A 25,643-nucleotide genomic window follows, 5' to 3' on the forward strand; every position below is an offset into this window, starting at 1 on the left:
AAATGTTAATGGCTTAAACTCACCAATTAAGAGACACAGGCTAGTAGAATGGATCACAAAACAAGACCCAACAATATGCTGTCTACAGGAGACGCATTTGATAGGAAAAGATATACATAGACTGAAGGTGAAAGGTTGGGAAAAAGCATATCACTCATATGGACCGCGGAAACAAGCAGGAGTGTCCATACTCATATCTAATAAAATAGATTTCAAGCCAAAGACAATCAAAAGGGATAAAGAAGGACACTTCATACTGCTCAAGGGAACCATACACCAACAAGACATAACAATCATAAATATATATGCCCCAAATAATGGTGCAGCCGTGTTCATCAAGCAAACTCTTCTCAAGTTCAAGAGTCTAATAGACCACCATACAATAATCATGGGAGACTTCAACACACCTCTCTCACCACTGGACAGATCTTCCAAACAAAAGTTAAATAAGGAAACTATAGAACTCAATAACATAATTAACAACCTAGACTTAATTGACATATATAGACTATACCACCCAACTTCAAGTAGCTACACTTTTTTCTCAGCAGCACATGGAACCTTCTCAAAAATAGACCATATACTATGTCACAGGGCAACTCTTAGACAATACAAAGGGGTAGAGATAATACCATGCATCTTATCTGATCATAATGGAATGAAACTGAAAATCAATGATAAAAGAAGAAAGGAAAAATCAAGCATCACCTGGAGAATGAACAACAGGTTGCTGAGTGATCAATGGGTTTTAGAAGACATCAAGGAGGAAATTAAAAAATTCCTAGAGTTAAATGAAAACACAGACACAACATATCGGAATCTATGGGACACATTGAAAGCAGTTCTAAGAGGAAAATTCATTGCTTGGAGTTCATTCCTCAAAAAAAGAAAAAACCAACAAATAAATGATCTCATACTTCATCTCAAAATCCTAGAAAAAGAAGAGCAAAACAACAGCAAAAGAAGTAGAAGGCAAGAAATAATTAAAATCAGAGCTGAAATTAATGAAATTGAAACAAAAGAAACTATTGAAAAAATTGACAAAACTAAAAGCTGGTTCTTTGAAAAAATAAATAAAATTGACAGACCCTTAGCCATACTAACGAAGAGAAGAAGAGAGAGAACCCAAATTACTAGCATACGGGATGAAAAAGGCAATATCACAACAGACACTTCAGAAATACAGAAGATAATCAGAAATTACTTTGAATCCTTATACTCCAATAAAATAGAAGATAGTGAAGGCATAGATAAATTCCTTGAGTCTTATGATCTGCCCAGACTGAGCCAGGAGGATATAGACAACCTAAACAGACCAATAACAATAGAGGAAATAGAAGAAACCATCAAAAGACTACCAACTAAGAAAAGCCCAGGACCGGATGGGTATACAGCAGAGTTTTACAAAACCTTTAAAGAGGAACTAACACCAATACTTTTCAAGCTATTTCAGGAAATAGAAAAAGAGGGAGAACTTCCAAATTCATTCTACGAGGCCAACATCACCCTGATTCCGAAACCAGACAAAGATACTTCAAAGAAAGAAAACTACAGACCAATATCTCTAATGAACCTTGATGCAAAAATCCTCAATAAAATTCTGGCGAATCGGATTCAAATACATATCAAAAAAATTATACACCATGATCAAGTAGGATTCATCCCTGGTATGCAAGGTTGGTTCAATATACGGAAATCAATAAATGTTATCCACCACATCAATAGACTTAAAATTAAGAACCATATGATCATCTCGATAGATGCAGAAAAAGCATTCGACAAAGTACAACATCCCTTTATGTTCAAAACTCTGGAAAAATTAGGGATAACTGGATCATACCTCAACATTGTAAAAGCAATCTATGATAAGCCACAGGCCAGCATCATTCTGAATGGAGAAAAATTGAAGGCATTCCCTCTAAGATCTGGTACAAGACAGGGATGCCCTCTCTCACCACTTCTGTTCAACATAGTCCTCGAGACACTGGCCAGAGCAATTAGGCAGACGAAAGAAATTAAAGGCATAAAAATAGGAAAAGAAGAACTTAAATTATCACTATTTGCAGATGATATGATTCTATACCTAGCAGACCCAAAAGGGTCTACAAAGAAGCTATTAGAGCTAATAAATGAATTCAGCAAAGTGGCAGGATATAAGATCAACACGCATAAATCAAAGGCATTCCTGTATATCAGCGACAAATCCTATGAAACGGAAATGAGGACAACTACTCCATTCACAATATCCCCCCAAAAAATAAAATACTTGGGAATCAGCCTAACAAAAGAGGTAAAAGATTTATACAATGAAAATTACAGAACCCTAAAGAAAGACATAGAAGAAGACCTTAGAAGATGGAAAAATATACCCTGCTCATGGATAGGCAGAACCAACATCATCAAAATGGCGATATTACCAAAAGTCCTATATAAGTTCAATGCAATGCCAATCAAAATCCCAACAGCATATCTTGTAGAAATCGATAAAAGAATCAGGAAATTCATATGGAATAATAAAAGACCCAGAATAGCAAAAACAATACTAAGCAGGAAGTGTGAATCAGGCGGTATAGCGATACCAGACTTCAAACTATACTACAGAGCAATAGTAACTAAAACAGCATGGTACTGGTACCAAAACAGGTGGGTGGACCAATGGTACAGAATAGAGGACACAGTAACCAATCCACAAAACTACAACTATCTTATTTTTGATAAAGGGGCTAAAAGCATGCAATGGAGGAAGGATAGCATCTTCAACAAATGGTGCTGGGAAAACTGGAAATCCATTTGCACCAAAATGAATCTGAATCCCTATCTCTCGCCATGCACAAAAGTTAACTCAAAATGGATCAAGGAGCTTGATATTAAACCAGAGACATGGCATCTGATAGAAGAAAAAGTTGGTTATGATCTGCACGCTGTGGGATCGGGCTCCAAATTCCTCAATAGGACACCCATAGCGCTAGAGTTAACAAACAGAATCAACAAATGGGACTTACTCAAACTAAAAAGTTTTTTCTCAGCAAAAGAAACAATAAGAGAGATAAACAGGGAGCCTACATCCTGGGAACAAATCTTTACTCCACACACTTCAGATAGAGCCCTAATTACCAGAATATACAAAGAACTCAAAAAATTAGACAATAAGATAACAAATAACCCAATCAATAAATGGGCCAAGGACCTGAACAGACACTTCTCAGAGGAGGACATACAATCAATCAACAAGTACATGAAAAAATGCTCACCATCACTAGCAGTCAGAGAAATGCAAATCAAAACTACCCTAAGATACCATCTCACTCCAGTAAGACTGGCAGCCATTAGGAAGTCAAACAACAGTAAGTGCTGGAGAGGATGCGGGGAAAAGGGCACTCTTGTTCATTGCTGGTGGGACTGCAAATTGGTGCAGCCAATTTGGAAAGCAGTATGGAGATTTCTCGGAAAGCTGGGAATGGAACCTCCATTCGACCCAGCTATTCCCCTTCTCGGTCTATTCCCTAAAGCCCTAACAAGAGCATGCTACAGGGACACTGCTACATCGATGTTCATAGCAGCTCAATTCACGATAGCAAGACTGTGGAACCAGCCTAGATGCCCTTCAATAGATGAATGGATAAAAAAAATGTGGCATTTATATACTATGGAGTATTATTCTGCATTAAAAAATGACAAAATCATAGAGTTTGGAGGGAAATGGATGGCATTAGAGCAGATTATGCTAAGTGAAGCTAGTCAATCTTTAAAAAACAAATACCAAATGACTCCTTTGATATAAGGGGAGTAAACAAGGACAGGGTAGGGACGAAGAGCTTGAGAAGAAGATTTACATTAAACAGGGATAAGAGGTGGGAGGGAAAGGGAGTGAGAAGGGAAATTGCATGGAAATGGAAGGCGATCCTCAGGGTTATACAAAATGTCATATAAGAGGAAAGGAGGGGTAAGACAAGATAATACAAATGGAAGAAAGGATGTACAGTAGAAGGGGTAGAGAGAGAAAAGGGGAGGGGAGGGGAGGGGAGGGGAGGGGAGGGGGGACAGTAGAGAATAGGACAGACAGCAGAATACATCAGGCACTAGAAAGGCAATATGTCAATTAATGGAAGGGAAACTGGTGTGATACAGCAATCTGTATATGGGGTAAAAGCGGGAGTTCATAATCCACTTGAATCAAACCGTGTAATATGATGTATTAAGAACCATGTAGTGTTATGAACGACCAATAAAAAAAAATAAAATAAAAAAAAAAAAAAAAAAAAAGAAATAGAAGTAAGGTTCTTTTTTTTTTTTTTTTTTTTTTTTTTTTTTTTTTTTTAGTTATAAATGGACAAAATGCCTTTATTTTATTTATTTTTGTGTGTTGCTGAGGATCGAACCCAGTGCCTCACGCATGCTAGGCAAGCTCTCTGCCACTGAGCTACAGCCCCAGCCCAAAGATTTTATATTCTATGAGGAGTGCTATATTATCACTTAAGGATATAGACTCTTATTGATTAAAATACATAACTATAAATCACAAAGCCAATCACTAGAATAATAAAAGGTTAGATCTGGTAAACTAACAAAAGAGATTAATCATGAAATTTACTCAACTAATCCAAAAGAAAGAGGAGAGGGGGAGAAAAAAGAGAAGTGGGGAGAGTGGAACTAAAACAGATAAGCCAAATAGAAAACAAATAACAAGATGACAGACTCAACCTTAGCCTATCAATAATCACATTAAATATACTCATCCAAGCCTCTCAATTAAAAGGCAGATTATTAGATTATAAAAAGACAACCACATGCTATCAATAAGAAACCCACTTTAAATATAAAGACTCAAATGGGTTAAAAAGATGGGGATATATATATACACTCACACACACACACACACACACACACACACACACACTGCAATACTTATCAAATGAAAGCAAAAGCATCCATATAATATCAAAGTACAATTCAGGGATAAAGAAACCATTTCAAGCCAGCCATGGTGGTGGTGCCTGTCTGTTAGCCCTGCTACTCAACAGGCTAAGACAGAAGGAGTGCAAACTCCAAACCAGCCTGGGCAACTTAGTGAGACCTGTTTCACAATGTTAGAAAAACAAATAAATAAATAAACTGGGGATGTAACTCAGTAGTAAGCACCCTAGGTTCAATACCCAGCATTGGGGAGAAAATTGATGGATCAGAGACCTAAATAGACTGAAAAATTATAAAATTTTTAGAAGAAAGCATAAAAGAAAATCCTTGTGATCTTGGGTTAGGCAAAGATATTAAATAACATTATCAAAAAACATAAAAAAGGTGATATGTGAATTTAACCAAAATTGAGCTTTTCTACTCCTCCAATGAAAATGTTAAAAGAGAATGATATAAGCCACAATAAACAGCTTATTTATAAGCTGAAAAAAAATGTTAAGAGAATGAAAAGACATCTCAAACTGGAAAAAAATCTTTGCAAATTACTGATCTGATAAAACATTTGTATACAGGGGCTGCTCAATGGTAAAGCATTTGTCTAAAGTGCCTAGAACTTCCAAATTGAATAAGAAAGGAAACTCAATTTAAAATAGGTAAATGAGGGGCTGGGGTTGTGGCTCAGTGGTAGAACGCTTGCCTAGGATGCATGAGGCACTGGGTTCAATTCTCAGCATCACATAAAAAAAACTAAATAAACAAAATAAAAGCACTGTATCCATCTACAACTAAATATGTATATAATACTATATATGTGTGTGTGTGTGTGTGTGTGTGTGTGTATATATATATATATATAAATAAAATGGGTAAATGATTTGAATAGAAACTTCATCAAAGAGGCTACACAATGACAAACACGTGAAAAGATATTCAGCATTGGAGCTGGGGTTGTAGCTCAGTTGTAGAGCGCTTGCCTCAGCACCACATAAAAATAAACAAAACAAAGATATTTTAAAAATGTGTTGTCTGATTTAATATTAAAAAAAGATATTCAGCATTATTAGACATCAGAAAATATTAATTATAACTATTATAAAGACTAAAATTAAGAAAACTGCCCATACAGAATAGTGCTGGTGCATATACAGAGGAACTGGTACCCTCATCACTGCTGTTGAGAATATAAAATGATGAAAAACAATTTGGCAGTTCCTTTAAAAATTACATAAATTCCTACCATATGACCCAGTCATTCCACTCCTTGGTATTTATCCATGAGAAAATAAAGTATGTGTCTACACAACAAGTATACTTCATAGCAACTCTATTTATAACATCCCCAATCAACAGGTGAATGGAAAAACCTGTGGTACAGCCATATAATGATGAATAAATATTATGGCAGTAAAAAGCATTGACTGTTGACATACTACACCACAATATAGATTATTTTCAAATAATGAGGCTGAGTAAAAGAAACCAAACAAAAAATGATTATACTGAGCCAGGCACAGTGGCATATGCCTGTAACCCCAGTGACTTGGGAGGCTGAGGCAGCCTCAGTAATTTAGAGAGGCCCCAAGCAACTTTGTGAGACCCTATCTCAAAATAAAAAATAAAAAAGGACTGGGGATGTGACTCCATGATTAAGCACCACCCCTGGGTTCAACCCCTGATATCAAAAAAAAAAAAAAAAAAAGATTGTACTGTATAATTCTATTTATATAAAATTCTAGAAAACACAAACTTTTCTAGAGTAACCATAAATTAGTTGTTGCTGATGGTGGGATGCAAGTCGGGGTGGAAAGAAAGGAATAAAAGGGACATGAGGAAATTTGGGGAGATTATAAATATATTATCTTGCTTACCTGGCTATGTTTATGTTTTTTCTTTCTTTCTTTAATGAGGTGCTGGGGATAGAACCTAAGGCTTTGTACATGCCTGGCAGGCATATGTTTACCATTTAGCTATAGGCCAGTCATTGGCTGTTTATCTTGATTGTCCAGATAACTTTAATCTCACCTGCTATGATGATTTCCTAAAATGTATAAGTGTCACTGTACAAACTCTAAATATGTGCAGTTTTACTATATCAGATTATATATCAAGCTGTTAGAAACAATGATCTAACTGGGCTGGGGTTATGGTTCAGCGGTAGAATGCTCACCTAGCATGTGCAAGGCCCTGAATTCATTCCTCACCTCCACAAAAAAAAAATAAATAAAATAAAGGTATTGTGTCCAACTACAACTAAAAAAAAAATGAATATTTTTTTAAAAAGAAACAATGATCTAACAATTTATTTTTAGCCAAATAAGAACTTACCTTTTTATTTTTAAATAAAGAGAACTGAATTGTTGGCTTGCTATTTTAAAGTAAAAGCAAATTAACTTTTAGTCAATACACCCTATAAGCCAAGCATTTTTAGTCACTTTACAATTGCTAATTTACTATCATTATCTTAAGGATATTTGTTATGAAATAGGAGGAAGAATAGTAAAAAGGATACCACAAAGCTTTAGAAACCAGACAAGGCTTTTTTTTTTTTTTTTTTTAAGAAAACCCTGACTTCTAGTTCCTACAAATTAAATATATATTTTCAATAACAATAAACAGCAGATTTAAATCTAAATTCTTCAGAATCAAGTTATATGCATTCAACTGAAATTATCCCATGGTAGGAGCATAAGCCAGGAAAAAGGTTTTCACAAGACATTTAAATTATGACTATGTTCTCATTTATTTGGATGTACTGAACTCCTACAAACACCCTAAGTGAATGCAGTTTTGTTTTGTCCAACATAGTTCAGATAGGACCTAACAAAAGTAAGAAGACTGTAGAACTGGTAATGCACAATTACTTTGTAAAATAGTTTCCTTATTGTGATTACCTTATTTAAAACCCTATTTACCGGGCTGGGGCTGTAGCTCAGTGGCAGAGAGCTCGCCTACCAAGTGTGAGGCGCTGGGTTCAATCCTTAGCACCACATAAAAATAAACAAATAAAGGCATTCTGTCCATACACAACTACAAAAACATTTTTAAAAAATATTTTTTAAAAAATATAACCCTACTTAGAACCAGCAATACTGTGCGTATAAATCTGCATGTCTGCAGGCCAGGTGTGGACACTAACACTCTCCTGGGAGAAGAGAAGGAACTGGATGTGGAAAAGTTCAGGAGGCAAAAACAAACAAAACTTGGCTAAAGAAATGATGGAGACTAAAGTTAGTCCAGGTGAGAAACCCAATCAGAAAGCATAGTTCCCAGCACCAGAGCAAAGCCATTATGGTAAGGAAGCTCGCTTACTCAGGGAAGGAAATTCTCACGGTTTGGGGGTACAATGAAGAAGGCTCAGGGGTAGTAACATATATTTTTCTTTAAGATCATTTAGTGAAATAGCATTCAATAATAGAGAATACAATAGGTTTTCCTTTTAAAAAATTTTATAATCAACTGAATTTAGAAATATTAAAATTACTTTTAAGGAAAAAAAAAAGTATTTCCAAAAAGGATTTAAAGTGCCTCTTCCATCTGTAAAATCAGACACCTAATTGGCACACTTCTAAGACATTGTTCATCTTTTGTCATCCTATTCTATCCCACTTGATTTATTAACCTATTTCAAATAAAATAATTGTAACCATTTAAAAATACACAACAGTTTTATTTGATTAATATATTAAAACCAATTACAGAATTTGGAGGTCCATCTTGTACTCTGTGTTTTAACAAGTATCATAGTCTCAGCATTATTAGACATTTAGGACTCAAGTATTGTTGTGAAGGATTATCCTGTGCATTGTAAAATGTTTAGCAACATCTAGTATACAAGATGCCAGGAGCACCTTCCCCAGGTTGTGAAAAAGTATCTATAGACATTGTGAATTGTTTCCTATTGGGCAAAATGTCCCTACTTGAGAACTAACATTCTAAAACTACTGGAGTATATAGTCTCTAGGGACCTCCTCCACTCACAGTGCAAGAAATCTGAAAGCAGAATGTTTACCATTTGAAAGTTCCTAAGGATATTATAAATGTAGATGTTCATATACATGAATATGGATATATATTTATATGTGTGTATACACACACTCCAGTACACTCTCCACTTTAAAAAGTCCATAATTACTAAAAAGCAAAAGGGTTTTTTTTTTCTTTTTAAAAATTATTTTCAAACTGAAGAAGCTAGGACCTACAAAATATCTGACACATGTGATCATGTCTCCCAGATTGGAGGAAAAAATCCTCTATGCCAAAGAGGTATAAATAAACCATTCCTTAATTATTCTATAACTAAAGAACTATAGCAGTCAATTTAGGAAATCTCAATACTCTACTGGAACTAACTTTACCACTTTGCATTTACGAAACCTACAGCTTGTCCCAAGTAGGCATCAAGTTCCAGTAAGCATCTAATTTCAAAATGCCAGTATCTGTAATACATCTTCTATGTTTACACATAGACTTGCTCTGTTACATTCTTAGCCAAATCTTTTATTGAATTACTTAACTCTCAAGTAGAATGAAAACAAAAGGATCACAATCTCTACCATATTTAGAAGATTGACATTTTCTTGAAAAGGAGACTTCTTTTGGTACTGCTAAACTAGATTGAACCGTTTTCTTTCTATTCCACAGGAATAAATAACAATTTACTTGTGACAAAGATTAGTTGTCATAAATGTAGTAAAAAATAAGCTGGAGACATAAAATCTGGGCTCCAGTTGTGATTCAAACTTCTAGCAGCTTAGATGACCACTTAATAGTCTCAAATCAGCTTTCCCGCTTGTGAAAAATAAATTATAATATCTATACCTCTAGAGTTATTGCAAAGATTATGATAATTTTTGTGAAATCACTTTGAAAACTGTAAAGCACCATACAAATGTTCGGTATTATTGGTAGTATCCAGGTAGTATGAGTAAACAATAGAGAAACATACACCTTATATGAATGACTTATTTATATCACTCAGTAAAGGTCACTTTCCAAAACAAAAACTCACTAGGTAGACAAAATGAAGATAGATACCCAAATGAACTAAAATTCAGGCATCTAAGTCCTAAACTCAGTCGTCGTTAATTCTATAAATCAACACAGGCAAAATAACTTTCCTTTTTATCTCAAATTTCTTCATCCGAAAAAAACCCAAGTACTGAACCAGAGGTTTCATAAGCATTATTACAGCCCTCATCGGCCTTCTAACTAAACAAATATCCGAAAGATTCATTTAACATTATATCCAAAACTCAAGAGCAATGTTTTGTCTGTCAGCAAAACTGTTGAGGGCAAATGACTTAGGTAAGAAAATTTTAAGTAAAAAGAAAATTCTATACAAATCTCAACAAGCAAAGGAATCAATAAACTACCTTGCTTTCTATAACTAATAATAGTTTTCCCTTTAAACGACAGTAAGGATGAACAAGGTGCACTAACAGAAGGGCGGGGCTCTTCCCCACAAGCTTTTGGGAACCACCCACTTCCCAAAGAAGTATAACTGCTTCCTCCTGCCCTCATCAGCCAAGAAACTTGAAAGATTAAGGACTGCATTGTCTGAGACAGGGTTTTGTTTTTCTTTTCATTTGGGTGGGGATGGCAGTAGTCAGTCATCTGGCAAACATAGCCACTAAAGCACAATGATCCACAACACAAGTCTCCCTAAAGTCTTAAAGATCTAAGTTTTTAGAGCAATACTAATTTTAAAAAATGAGTTCAGACTCTTAACCCAAATTGGATAGGTCTGTGTTAATGGTAATTAAGCGTTTGCGGAGTGCCAAGTTTTCCGGTCCCCAAATTATCCGTCCTCCGCGTCTCTGCAGAGGCGACGCTTAGCCCTCCACTCCCGCACGGCGCCAGGTCTCGAGGGAGAGTCCTCAAGGCCCCCAAGGGGAAGGCCGGGCCACCCAGGCCTCGGCGCCGCCACCCCTTGCTCCTCACCGATGACGATGCGCAGGTGCTTGAGGCGGGTCAATGCGTCCTTCTTGGTGTCCAGCACCTTCTGGGTGGACTTCTTCACGTCCCCGTGCGGCTTCTTGGAGAACATCCTGCCACTGCCGCCTCCACAGCCGGCTCCGGCCCCCTCCCGGCCCAGTCCCGGCCGCAGAAAGTGGAGGGAGTGGGCGGGGAAGAGCCTAGCCCAAGTAGCTCATTCACTCCCCAGCCTTGCGGGCCCCAGTAGAGACGACTCCTTCCCGGTGGAGGCCAGGGCCGTCACTTCCACCCGCCTCGCGCTGCGGCTCCGGGGCACCTTCGGCTCCGGCTCCAATATGGCGGATTCCCTCCCCGGGCCCTGCACCGAACGAGGGAGACCCGGGCTGGCTGCCCGCCGCCGCCGCCGCCGCCTGCCTCCAGCGGTCGCCGCGCACCGCCACAGGCCCGGCCCCTGCCCGGGACCCAGAGCCACGGAGGTGGAGCTCTCGGCAGCAGCACCACAACTCCTCTCTCCCTGAGGCCCCCTTTAGGTTAAAGCTTCTTTAGCAGCTTAGACCCTGCAGAAGCCAAAACGGAGGCAGTAGTGTAGTGATGAGGTTTCACGACTCTGCCGTCGGTGGCGAACGGTCCCCCTGGCAACCACTTTCTGACATCAAGGGCTCTTGACGTCACGGCAGCGTGAGATCATCCCTGGCACTACCCACCTTGGTTTCCTGTGTAAGCAGCCAAGCCAGGGAGGAGCCCAAGAAAGTCAGTGAAGGTAGTTTTACTGAGTGCTCCATTGTAAACGTGATTCGTAGCCAAACTTCCAGCGTCCTATAGTTTTTATTAAAAAGGTCGTTCATCTTCTGTGTAATTTAAGATACTTCTAAAACATGAAAGATGTTAAATACGTGCTTCATGCCAATTCTGAAGGCCCTCGTTGTACCAGTCTTTTAGGGCCTAATTTAGATTTTTTTTTAAAAAAGTTTTTTGTTTTTTTTTTTTTTTTTGTATGCTTTACGTAGTGGCTAAAAGTCTACTGTAGTTTAAAGATGTGTAGTGCATCCTTTTGGTTAAAATTATCTTCCGTGTAGTTGGGGGTGTAATTCAGTGGAGTGCATGTTAGCATGCACAAGGCCTTGGATTCCTAGCCCCCTAAAACAAAAATAAAGAAAATTATCTTGCATAAATAACTGAGGCCTACCAGAAACATATTGTTACACAAAAATTAAGAAATCTCTAGAACTTTAATTTTTTTAGGGTTAATTATGTTGTCTTTTTTGAAACATTTTTATTGGTGCATTAAGTTGTACATAATGATAGGATTTGTTGTTACATCTTCGTTCATACACACAATATAACAATATAATTTGGCCAGTATCATTCCTGAGTATTTCCCCTTTCCCTTTTCCGGTTCCGATTCCTTTTCTTTATCCTTTTTTTTTTTTTAATACTTATTTTTGTAGTTGGACACAATACCTCTCTTTTATTTATGTGTGGTGCTTGGGGTAGAACCCAGGGCCTCACACATGCTAGATGAGTGCTCTCCCGCTGAGCCACAAACTCAGCCTTTCTTTCCTCTATTCTACTGAGCACTTGATGTTTATTTTAATCCTCTTTCCCTTGTCTGCATCTTACATAAACATGGATATGTTGTTAGCTTTTCCACTACAAAGAGAAATTCAAGATCTCTTATTACATTGATGGGGAACATCCAAGGAATCTGCAATAGCTGAAAAATATCAGTGAAATTCTGAGTGATATAAATTGAAATTGTTCTGGGAAACTTTTCTCCATAAATTAATTTGAGCTTACTTGTTTGCAGAACTATTTCCTCTTACCTATGGTCTCACCAACAGCAATAGTTTTGTCCAAAATATGATGAAATATTTAATTAGTATGAAAAAATAACAAAATAAGCAAAGAAAAGAGATGTAAGGCATCTGCTAAAATTATGTTAAAATCTTTGCTTACCTGTACTTGGTTTTGACAGAAATCCTGTAATTTCTTTTTAAAAGCTTAGAAAAATGTATTTAATTCCTAAATTTACAGTTTAGATCATCCAAGTTATAGAGCTTGTTTTGAGGAAACATGACGTAGTGGGAAAATAAGTGAATTATTCAAGAAATTTGAGTTCTATTTCCTCTAATTATCAGTTTTCTTACTAGAAAAATCAAAATAAGATCTGTCCTCACAGGCTTGTGAAATTCAGGCAATAGTACAAGTATTATTGAGCATGATCTTTAGAATCAGATAAATCTAAATTAGATATTCCATATGAGGACTTACTCTGAAGCCCTTGACATATAATCTCCCTAAGTCTTATTTTCCTCATATGTAAATCACATCATTCGTTGTGTTAATTAGGTGAGAAAAGTTATTGAAAACTATTTCTATAAAGGCTGACATATCATTCATTTTCCTTCATAGACTTTAAGTAGAGAAATTTGTATAGTTTAAGATTTGCTTTCCCACTAGACTGTAAACTCCTTGAGGACAGAAACCATATAGGTTTTGTTTAAAGCTATATCCCAAACTTCTTGCAAAATGCTCTTTACAAAATACCTTCAATAAATTTTGGTTAAAGTGGAAGAATGAATGTTGGTTTTCTTTCCTTTCTCTTGCACAGGCACTCTGTAAACATTTGGTGAGTGGATGAAATAATTATAGAAAACAAAAATGTAATGTTTCTCTAATAATAATTATATGGCATATTGGACAAAATATGGAATACATATTGGAAAATAATAGAAATACCATCACAGAACAAACCAACACTATATAATTTAGACATAACACATCCAAGCCACTGCTTGTCTTCTCTTACCATTGATTTAAATTCATAATAAAATTATTTGAAAGTATAAGCCCTTTCCACTAGACATGTATTATGAAAAGAAAATATTTAAAGATTAACCTTGAAATATTGCTTGTGAGAACTAGAATTTAAATTTATGTCTAAAATCAAGAAAAATATATCACCATCAATTTTCCATATATGATCATGATACATTACTGTTTTTTAAATATAGTCAGATTTATTCAAATGTGAAACTTTTAAAAAATTAACAGAATTATTTCTTAAGTAATTATAGTTTACAGAAAAAATGAGTTGACAGTATGGAGAATTCCCATATACCCAGCTACCAGTTTTCCTTATTTTCCTAATATCTTACTTTAGTAGGGCAATTTTGCTGAATTTAATGAATGAATTACAAAATATTATTACTATAAACTAAACTACATTTCCTTATTTTTTAATCTAATGTCATTTTTCTGTTGCAGAGTCTTATCTAGGGCCTTATTAGATTCAGTGTACTTGTCTCTCTAGGCTCCTCTGGCTATCATGTTTTTTTTTTTATACTTTCCTTGGTTATGGTGACCTTGATGTTTTTTTTTTTTAATATTTATTTATTTTAGGTGTAGTTGGACACAATACCTTTATTTATTTATTTATTTATTTTTATGTGATACTGAGGATCGAATCCAGGGCTTCGCACATGCTAGAAGAGTGCTCTACCACTGAGCCCCCAACCCCAGCCAATCTTGACGATTTTGAGGAATACAGTTAGGCATATTGAAGGATGTCTCTCTATTAAAATTTGTTTGGTAATTTTCTCATAATTAGACTAAGTGTACAGGTTTAGGAAGGAAGACGGCAGATGTAAAGTGCCATTTTCATTACATCATGTCAAAACTACTAATATGATTTATCACCTTTGACCTTGATCATTTGGCTGAAGTATTGTTGGTCAAGTTTCCCCAAAGTAAAAAATACTTTTTGTGTGTTTGTTTTGTTTTTACTTATTATATAGTATGATCTGGAGGGAAGTCACTATGTGTGGCCATTATTTTTTAATTGGTTGCATTTTATTATAAAAGCTTGTTCATTTTTTAATTTACTTTAGTCATAGTCTGTTTTAGTTTAATTACTTATGAATGAGAAGGTTGAAATTCCAACAGTGTTGTAATGGTAATAGTACTTTTGGAATGCTTACCTGGTGAGTCATAATGGAACACAAACGGTGAAGATCTGAATTCAACAGTTAAGTTAAAAACCAAAAAGAAATGGTGACAATAATGACCAGCCATCCTTGAAGCTTTTTATCTCAGGATCAAAACTATTGAGTTTTGATCTCTAAGAAGTTATTTTTCTTATTGAACACCTTATTAAAAATTAAAATTGGCTGAGCACATTGGCACACACCCAGAGACTCAGAGACCGAGGCAGGAGGACTTTCAAGTCTGAGGCTAGCCTGAGAACTTAGTGAGATCTTGCCTCAAAATAAAAAATAAAAAGTGCTGGGATATAACTCAGTGGTAGAGAATATATTGGCCCTGGGTTCCTGTGTTTGTTTCCTAATATCATAATAATAAAATGTAAAATGAAAGAAAAAGGTTAAAACGATAGTGAGATACTAGTGCACATTCAGAATGGCTAAAATCCAAATCACTGACAACACCAAATGCTGGTGGGAATGTGGAGCTACAGAATCTCTTATTCATTACCAGTGGGAATGTAATGTGGTACAGCTAACTAACTATGGAAGACAATTTGGCAGTTTCTTAGAAAGCTAAACATAGTCTTACCATACAATCCAACAATTGTATTCCCCGGTATTTTACTCAACTTATTTCAAAACATGACCTCACAAAAATCTGCACACAAACGTTTACAGAAGCTTTTTGCATAATTCCAAAAACTGGAAGCAACTGAGATTGTAGTGGCACCCCTCCTCCACAAAAATTCTTACCTGGGCTTCTCCAGAAATTTTCACCATGGCTGATTTTAGGACTGTCAGCAAAAGAGTCTCTACAAAAGAGTTCAATGTAGATAAACTTCCTATTTTCATGTTACCCTATTTTACTTGGCCTCTGGCCAGGAAGAAATCAGCACTCCAGGTGCTCGACACCCCCTTACTGTTTTTTTCATAAACATTTATCCAGTATAGTGCTTTGTAGAAATGTGTAAACAAGGCCTCTAGCCTTAAGCTGGGGCTTCGCAGAGATGTCTACATTTGTAAGATAAGAGAAGTTACCACTTAGGCTCCATGGTAACAGCTGTCAGGGGGAGGGAAGAAAGGGGAGAAGCAGCTCTCCCCTTCTCAGGTGTTTTCCTTGAAGGGTTAACTTGCCCAGAACAGTGAAAGAAAAAGCTGCTTTTATATGAACTTCTGCAGACTATGAACTTCTGAGCCCCTCACATGTTGGGTATAAAATTCTGAAACTTGATTACAGCAACAGCTGTGCCTTCTGAACTTGGCTGCAGCCAAATAAAACTGTTTCCTGTTTCCTGTTTCCTGCTATCTTTGTTGCCTTACCTCGTCTGTCCCTACAACAAGATATCCTTCAATAGGTGAATGAATAAACAAACTGTGGTACATCTATACAATGGATTCAGAATAAAAAGAAATGAGTTATCAAGCCACAGAACTATATGAATAAATCTTTTTTTAAAAAAAAGAAACATAAATCTGGGGCTGGGGTTGTGACTTAGAGGTAGAGTGCTTGCCTAGCACTTGCAAGGCCCTGGGTTCGATCATCAACACTATGTAAAAATACATAAAATAAATGTATTGTGTCCAACTACAACTAAAAAATTTTTAAAAATTATTATTTTTAAACTATTTTTAACTAATATGTAAGTGGATGTTAGTATGCAATATAATGTTGATCAATAAAAACCATGACAATGCACAGTAGTTCTACATCATATATGATCAAAAAACTGTAGAAATCTTTTTAAAAAAATTTTTGTAGTTATAGATGGACAGCATGTCTTTATTTTGTTTATTTTTATGTGGGCCTCATATGTGCAAAGCAAGCACTCTGCCATTGAGCTACAGCCCCAGCTCAAATGCAGAAGTCTTTAAACACAAAATCTAATTACTAGAATCAGAAGTTGATTAAGGTATCCTTGATATTATAAGGTATATATTAAGGTATTGATTAAGGTATCCTTGATATTATAAGGTATATATTAAGGTATCCTTGATATTATAAGGCCTAGGTCTTGAAAACTAATTCTCAAATGGATTCTATTCTAGAACTGTTTCTTGACTACTTCTTGTTGCATCTCTTTCAGAGTAAAATAGAACCTTCAAATTCAGATGTAGCATCCACAAAGTCAAGAAGGTAGTCCAAACTCTCATAGCAGATGACTTAAATTCGGCACCTGCTTCTCAACATCTTCTCTTTGGACAACTTCCTTTGTAATCCAACCTTTTGTTTTTGGAGGGACAACCCTTTTTTTCATCATCTCTATTTAATCATATCCTATCACCATCCAGCTTAGTTTTTAACTCTCCACATTATTCAAGAATCTCTCTGTAATCCCTATCTTCTAAACCTTGGAGATCATAGGCTGCTTTTTGTAAAGAAAATTTCCTCAGGCATTTGCTATGGTTATTTGTTTTACTTCATTCCAACTTTTGCCCAGTTAAAAATTGCATATTTTATATTGTAGGTTTTCATTTTGGAAATCTCTTTTTCTCCTTTATCTTTCTCATCTTCACTCTCTTAGAAAAATTACAAGATTTTCTTCCAGTTGCCTCCATCTATAAAGTCATTTGCAGCTCTATATCATACTCCTGATGCATTGGTTTAATCCAAGTTGAAGCATTATACGGAAAGAACATGCTTTTTAATTGACCATCCTCAGTGGTTAGTGATTCAGCATAAGGGTGATCTGGGGAGTTGTCCAGAAGTAACAATACCCTGACATCTTCTTCATGGAATTTTAGAACATTAAGTTGAAAATACCAGATCTTAGGAACAAAGTTTTGAAAAAATTATTCTAAAGACAATTCTCTGGTAAACCAAACATCTTTTACTAGGTTTTTATATCACAGGTAATGTACTTGTGTCCTCTTTCCCATTTTGGGGCATCTTTGATTTGCCAGTAATGATTGATTTTAACTTATGAGTTCCATCTGCATTTGCACATAAAAGGGCAGACAACCATTCTTTATTTTCTTCTCTGGAAGGCAGATATCTTTTCTACTTGTCTGAGCGTTTTTCTGGCATAAAGAGGTAAGTCTCATTCCCATTGTATACCTGAGCTAGACACAGTTTCTCTTCTTTGATTATCATACAGTTTTTGTCCGAATGGCTCAACATTTTCTCAAGCTGAACTTAGAAACTATTCTCCACAAACTTATCAGTTCCCAATTGTATATGTACTTCAAAATCTAAATAGCCAACCAATATTAGCTTCGAAGTCCGTTCACCTAAAAACATGGTGCCAATCTCTCTGCAGCAACTTGAAGCTCCATGACTCCAGGGCACCAGCTGAGTAATTCTATTGTTACCACATGTAGGCCACATCATCTACATCATTATATTTCACTCCTGTCATCGCTGTACTGATTCTGAACCAATCCATTGCACTTTAAAAAGATGGTACAGCTTTGATCCTTCTGAGAACCTTAATTTTTCTCCTCCAAATTCAGTGTTGTACATTTTCCTCCCTTATTTATACAGAATTTGATTTTAAACAACCAATAACAACAACAACAACAACAAAAAGAAACTGAAAAGCCTTACTAGATTGGGAAAAATATTTTAAAACAACAATAACTAGTGGAAAGTTCCAGAAGGTACAGACATTTGGATTGAAGGGTAATGGGCTGAAAACACTAAGGACTCCTGACTGACATGCTTGTCTATGTACTCAGAAAGTTGCTGTTGCCAAAGTCCTGCCTGGCTGTTGCTGCTGCAAGACAGTTTTTGGAACCTCACTGCTTTTTGTAGCAATGACAGGGATACATGCATACTTTCCCTAACTCAACAGAGGAAAGGGGACAAAAGGGCAAGGGGAGACTTTGGGAGACCTGTGTCCATAAGAACAGAACCAGGTGGGTTAAGTTAATACAGAGTTGAGGCTTGAGAAGGGAAAATTAAAGACTCAAAGGCAATGGGAAAGTAATTTTGTGTAGCAAACATGCAGTGTGGCTTCTGAATTGACTCGAGTTTATCTCGCTGCCTGAAAAGAAAACAGTGCTCATGTTGTTCTGTATGTAGCATTCACCCGGCAATAGTTCATCTACCTGTGTAGACTCCAAGATCAAGGAACCTGACATTGGAACATCTGGAGAACTGGAACATGGGAACAGTTGTATATAATCTTTAAGTGAAAGAAAGTTAGTAGGTTCTGTTGCATATCTGAATAAAATCCAACATTTATTGAATTCAATATTAAAGTCTCAAAAACAGAGACTTAACCTGAGTGTCTATTATGTGGCCAAGATTATAGGTAAGTAATTTGTTAGTCACCTTTTTCCACTCTCAGATCTCCGTTGGGTATACCAAATATGTTCTTGAGTATTATTATTATTATTATTATTATTATTATTGAAATGGTATTTGAAATATTATTAAGTTTCAGAATCATGGAAATTCTCAGGGGTGAGCTTGAAAGTTTTACAACTAAAAAATTTAAAATACGACGTACCATTTCATTTGTTTTTCCAAGTTTACATTAGGATGTTAAATAATACAGTTTTTTGAGACTTTGATTTCTCTGTAGTGTAGGTTTTAATTAACTTGAAGAATCAACTACCTGAAGAATTCAAAAGGTTTCTCTAATGGTGTTCCTAATCACTTCTTTCCCATAAGCCCTTCTGCTGGCAAACTGTAGTTCTGAACCCTCAATTAGTCCTTTCAGGGTCTCCTGGTGCTGCCTCAAACCATTCCAGGTCTTAAGAAAGCTCCTTCTCAAAATTAACTCCATGGTTTTCATTTCAGATATGCAATTTTATGAGAAGAAACAAAAATTGCCACTTTTTTCCACTGCGACAGTGCAAACAGCCAAAAGGAAGGTGCCAGGTGGCCCAGAAAACATTGCAGATGCTCAAGGCAGTCCCCAGTCCCTGATGCGCCCAACCCTCGAGAAGCCCCTCAAAGACAGACAAGGCATGGGGCGCTGGAGATGGCCACAGCATAGGCCCTCGAGAAAAGCACCACCTCCTGGAGCTGGAGCAGTAGACAGTTAGGCCAGGAGGTTTGGTGGTGTCGACATTTCTTGGTGCCCTGAGCAGGCCTCGGCCCCTCTGGGACAGATGTGGATAAATCTTAAATGAATATTGCTAAGTGAAAGAAGCTATTCTGAAAGGGTTATCAACTGTATAATTCTAATTATATGGCATCCCAGGAAAGGGAATATTACAGTGATGTAAAAAGATCATTCGTTGTCATTGGTTGTCCTGTTTGCAGTGAGGGAGAGAGTTGGATAGCAAAATTTTTAGGGGAGTGAAATAATATCTATGTAATATTGTTTTTTTTTAAACAGAGAGTGAGAGAGGAGAGAGAGAGAGAGAGAGAGAGAGAGAGAGAGAGAGAGAGGGAGAGAGAGAGAGAGAGAGATTTTTTTTTTTAATATTTATTTTTTAGTTCTCGGCGGACACAACATCTTTGTTGGTTATGTGGTGCTGAGGATCGAACCCGGGCCGCACGCATGCCAGGTGAGCACGCTACCGCTTGAGCCACATCCCCAGCCCCTCTATGTGATATTGTAATTGTGCACTCATAACCCTATATATTTGTCAATACTTATAGAACTTCATAGCATACATAAAGAATCTAATGTATGCCATTTTAAATAAATCTTTGAGGTCTGAGGACCAATGCTGGAATACAGAATGTGACAAAATTACCTACCCATATGGCAATGCATGAAATAACCTCACTGAAGAAATGAGGGTAAAGAATGGGGATGAAAAAAGAAATTAGGGAAAATTTACTCACTTGGGAATGTGAGAAATCTGACTAAAGGCAAAAGAAAATGTACATATGCACTGTACTTGATGGGGTTGTGGGTTAACAATTCTAAAAAAAATTATACATGAATACTGGAATTAAATAATTAAGCAAATAGATGGCACATGGCCAGAGCCAAGTTTCTTATTATTGGAGTGAGAGTTTACAAATAAGCAAGCAAAGGGGGTAGAATGATTTATGTGGTAATTGATTAGAATTAGAGACATCTCGGGGCTGGGGATGTGGCTCAAGCGGTAGTGTGCTTGCCTGGCATGCGTGCGGCCCGGGTTCGATCCTCAGCACCACATACCAACAAAGATGTTGTGTCCGCCGAGAACTAAAAAATAAATATTAAAAATAAATAAATAAAATTAAAAAAAAAAAAGAATTAGAGACATCCCATTGGAAGAATCTCAAATTTGACCTAGTATAGAAGCTGACAGTTACATATAGAGATTATGATGGTTTAGATGTGAGGTGTCCCCCAAAAGTTCACATGTGAGACAATGCAAGAAGGTTCAAAGGAGAAATGATTGGATTGTGGTTTAATCCCCTGATAGTGGTTTAATCCCCTGATAGGGTTAACTAAGTGATAACCAAAGTGGTAGGGTGTGGCTGGAGGAGGTGGGAATTGCGGGGAGGCTTTGGGTATATATTTGTATCTGGCCAGTGGAGTCTCTCTCTGTGCCTCTTGATAACCATGTGAGCTGCTTCCATCTGCCACATACTCTGCCATGATGATGAGCTTCATCTCAAACCCCAAGAAATGGAGTGGACCTTCTATGGACTACAACCTCTGAGAGCCCTCAAATAAACTCTTCTTCTGTAATTGTGCTGGTCAAGTCCTTTAATCCCAGCAGCAAAAAAGCTGACTAAAACAGAGATATTTATAGATAGGTTTATATAGATTCTCAGTAAACATGGTTTTTTCCTTGCTCTGTCAGCTGGGAGACTTAGAAACAATGACACCCTAGTAATAGCAAGTACACCTAGCACCCAGATTTTTGGTTTTAATACCATTTTTTCAATAAAAGGAATCACAGCTCTTTAGAATAATGGCTTCTTCTAGGACTGGGACAGAAAATATGCAAGATAAATCTAGAACATTTTGCATACAATGTGGACATATATTTAAACATTTGTTACTACATTAATGTGTATAATTTTATGTTTTTATGTGTCACTTAAGAATAAATTTAATCCTAGCTGGGCATGGTTGTTCACATCTGCAATCCCAGTGACTCAGACTGAGGTAGGAGGATTGCAAGTGTGAGACCAGCCTCAGCAATTTAGCTAGGCCCTAAGCAACTTAGTGAGACCCTGTCTCAAAAGAAAAATATAAAGTCTGGGGATGTAACTCAGCCCTTGGGATGCATAAAACAACTATCTGGGGGTTCCTAATAATATAAATAAATGACTGAATAGATAAACAAGAAGAGACAAGTCTTCCATACAAAATAACTTCAAAATTGTATGAAAATATTCTGTGTTCAAGGATATGGAGAACAGCTTCATATTTTTTAGGTGTATTCTTTGCATAATAACTTTCTTCCAAAGAGTATAGTATGGAATGGAGACAGGCAAAGTTCCTTGATAATGAAGAAATTTGAGAAACACTGCCTCAGCCAGAAGATCAAGGTGAACATCAACAGTCACATTAATAGTGTGTATCCTTGATACAATGTGATGAAAATGGTACTTTACTTCTGTGCTCTTCCAAACCCATAACTCCAGTCTCATTATGAAAAAAAACATTAGACAGCTAGCCAGTGTTCCTCTAAAGTGTCATAGTCATTATAACCAAGGAAAGTCAGAAACTGTCATAGCCAAATGGACCTGAGTAGAAATGACAACTGAATGTAATATGCCATTCTGGGTGGGAAAATAGAAAGGATATTATGTATAAATTAGGGAAATGCGATGAAGCTTAGTTAATAATAATCTATCATTATTTGTTCATTAATTGTAACAAATCTACAATACCATCTATAAGGAAGAGAACTTGGTATAGGCATAAGGGAATTCTATACCATTGGATCATTTTTTTGTTTCTATAAATCTAAAGTTGTTCTAAAAATAGCCTGATAAAACATTAAACCCCGGCTGGAGTTGTGGCTCAGTGATAGAGTGCTTGCCTAGCATGTGTGAAGCACTGGGTTCGATTCTCAGCACCACATATAAATAAATGAATAAAATAAAGGCCCATCTGGGCTGGGGTTGTGGCTCAGTGGTAAGAGTGCTTGCCTAGCATGTGCGAGGCCTTGGGTTCAATACTCAGCACCACATAAAAAAAATAATAATAATAAAATAAAGGTAATGTGTCCAACTACACTAAAAAACATAAATATTTTTAAAAGTTAAAGGCCCATCAACATCTAAAAAAAAAAAACCCAAAAAATTAAACCTGAGAAATTTTGTTTTTTGAAATGGTGTCTAAGTTGCCTAGGATGCCTTCAACTTTTGCCCTCAAGTCTCAGCTTCCTTAGTAGCTATGGCTACAGGTGTATGCCACCTCACCAGGCAAACCTGAGAAATTTTAAAACTTTATTTTTTTTTGTATGTGCCAGGGATTGAACCCAGGACCTTGCATATGCTAGACATGCACTCTACTACTGAGCTACATCCAGTCCCAAACTATTTTTAATTCAATTGAAAATAACAACAATAAGCCATTGCATGATGACATTTGTGCTTTTTTGGAAAAATAAACTTAAGAAAAAATAAAAAATAATTTTTCTATATAAAAATATTGAGAAAAGTGTCATTGTTATACACTATTCTTTTTCTCCCTTTTTCTTTTTTTCATATATTTTTAGTGTTATCCTAGTAGAATATATTATTCTATCATTCTGGATTATATCATTACAAGTGGAAAGGGGAGTATTTTAATAATTTTTTCAGATAATTGTGAACCTTACACTTAATGACAAAATGTGGTGGGTTCTTGAAGATTAGTTGCAATGTGAAATATGAAAGCTTATCAACAAACTTTCTCTACTCTCTATATTAAAATATTTCACTTTGAATATATTTTTTACCCATGCACAATTTTGTAACATTATACATTTGTCATTTGGGAAATAATTGTTCATTGAGATATACAGATCTATCAAAAGTTAAATTTCTTTAAGCAATTAAAAATCAGCAACTCCAAGGAGCTCAGGATGTAGCTCAGTGGTAGAGTACTTGCCTAGTATGAGCAAAGCTGGGGGGGAAAAGATTTTTAAAATATTTTAAATATTGGAAAGTTTTCATGCTCGTTGAGGTTGTCCAAATTCCTAATTTCCACTGAGAAGCCTGAATTTTATCATTGGTGACATATACGCTCATGACACTATCAGAAAGCACACCTCAGTTTGTATACTTATTTAATACGTATCTCTTTACCTTTCTCTGAACTCTGAGAAGGCATAGGCTGTGTCTGTTTCACCAAATGATCTTTGGAAATTAGCACATATAATAGACATGAATAAATTGTTAATATACTAATGAATATGAGAAGGGATTTTTAACAAGAATAGGTAAGATTCTTGGGAGATTTTAAAATAGTTTATTTATTGCTTCCATTAAAAATACATTTTAAAGAAAAAAACCCCAGCTGCCTATATTAGTTAGGACTCTTTGAGCTGAAAGTAATAAACAACCATCAAAACAACTTCAATGAAAAGAGGAAATTACATAATGCGGTTGAAGGGGGCATGGGAGGATTAGATGAACTCTAGATAGGGCAAAGGGGAGGGAGAAAAAGGGAGGGGATAGGGGAAAAGGAAAGATGGTGGAATGAGATGGATACCATTACCCAAAGTACATATATGAAGACACAAATGGTGTGACTCTACTTTGTGTGCAACCAGAGATATGAAAAATTGTGCTCTATATGTGTAATATCAATTGTAATGCATTCTGCTGCCATATATAACAGATTAAAAAATTCAGAGTGATGCAGAAAATAAAAAAGTAAAAAATAAAAAAGAAGAAATTATTGGTTCATATAACTGAAAGACTAAAGATTAACATTGAGCATACCTACTTCTAGATACTTAAATAATGGCATCAGGAATTTTTTTCTCACACTATTTCAAGTTTGCCTTTCTTCTGTGTTGACCCCCCAACCCTATCCATAGTCACGTGTGGAAGGAGATATGGCTCTAGAAAACCTAGGCGTACAGATTAATAGGATTTTTTAATTTCAAAAGGAAGAGAACTTCTTCCTGATGGCTCTAATAAAAGTTCTAACAATACCCATCATGACCTAGGTTTCACTTGTCCAATCCTAAGCCAGGATGATGTAATATTCTGATTAGTCATTTAAATCGCATGGGCTCAATGAAGCAGCGGGAGTTCTTGAAAGTCAGGGTGCCATTACCTCAAAAAGGGAATGGATACTAGGAGGCCCACTCAAAAATCACCTTATACCAAAAGTTCTCTGAAGAGGAACAATATAGATTTTTAAAATTGTATATAAAATATTTACTCTTGAGAAAAAATTAGAGGAAAGGAAAGAATCTCTCTACTTAAATAAGGTATTGATTACAGAAAAGCACATTATAATTTGTCATGAGATAATGAAATAATATGAAAATGTTAACAGTATTTTCAAATTTAGAATTGAGCTAATCTTAGAACTATTTTTGGTAATTTTGGTAAATACACAATTAATATAAGGATAGCTCCTGTAACTTGTGTAAGGCTATTTCAAGCTCCTTTCTTTCTTTCCTAAGCAATTGAAATCAGTCTTATATAATTGGCATAATTAAAAATTGGTCTCATTTAGTGGCCAATGTAGGTCCCTAAAGTCCATTTGGTTTGAATGATGAAAATGTTTACTCTGACACGAGTACTATTAGTTGCAGCCTCTGGTCTTCCGCCTTTGTTTTTGTAACTATCAGCATCTGGCCTGGTCAATCAGTAGTGACAAGGTTTGTGGATTGTGTAGCTGGTGTCTCAGCTCCATCATGTGGTGGAGCTTGGAATTGTTTGCTTTCTTTGAGAGGCAGGATCTGCTGATTAAACAGAAAAACAAGAGGAATACAATGAGGACAAATCAGAAGAAAACA

The 25,643-nt window shown here is 36.2% G+C and overlaps 1 protein-coding gene across 9 annotated transcripts in view; it reads right to left on the reverse strand.

Annotated features, from left to right (window-relative positions):
* Ralgapa1 (Ral GTPase activating protein catalytic subunit alpha 1) overlaps positions 1-11,368 on the reverse strand; it is a 233,008-nt gene extending 221,640 nt beyond the window's left edge. For all 9 annotated transcript variants that reach the window (XR_013343785.1, XM_026414280.2, XM_026414271.2 and 6 more), the window contains exon 1: positions 10,855-11,368. Coding sequence is in view for 8 of the 9 variants with exons in the window: in XM_026414280.2 (XP_026270065.2) it covers positions 10,855-10,960 (106 nt within the window). In the remaining variant the exon portion in view is untranslated. The remainder of the gene's footprint in view (positions 1-10,854) is intronic.
* Between the last annotated feature and the right edge of the window lie 14,275 nt (positions 11,369-25,643).

The sequence above is a fragment of the Urocitellus parryii genome, chromosome 6 (genome assembly GCF_045843805.1).
Source record: "Urocitellus parryii isolate mUroPar1 chromosome 6, mUroPar1.hap1, whole genome shotgun sequence".
In the NCBI taxonomy this organism is placed as follows: domain Eukaryota; kingdom Metazoa; phylum Chordata; class Mammalia; order Rodentia; family Sciuridae; genus Urocitellus; species Urocitellus parryii.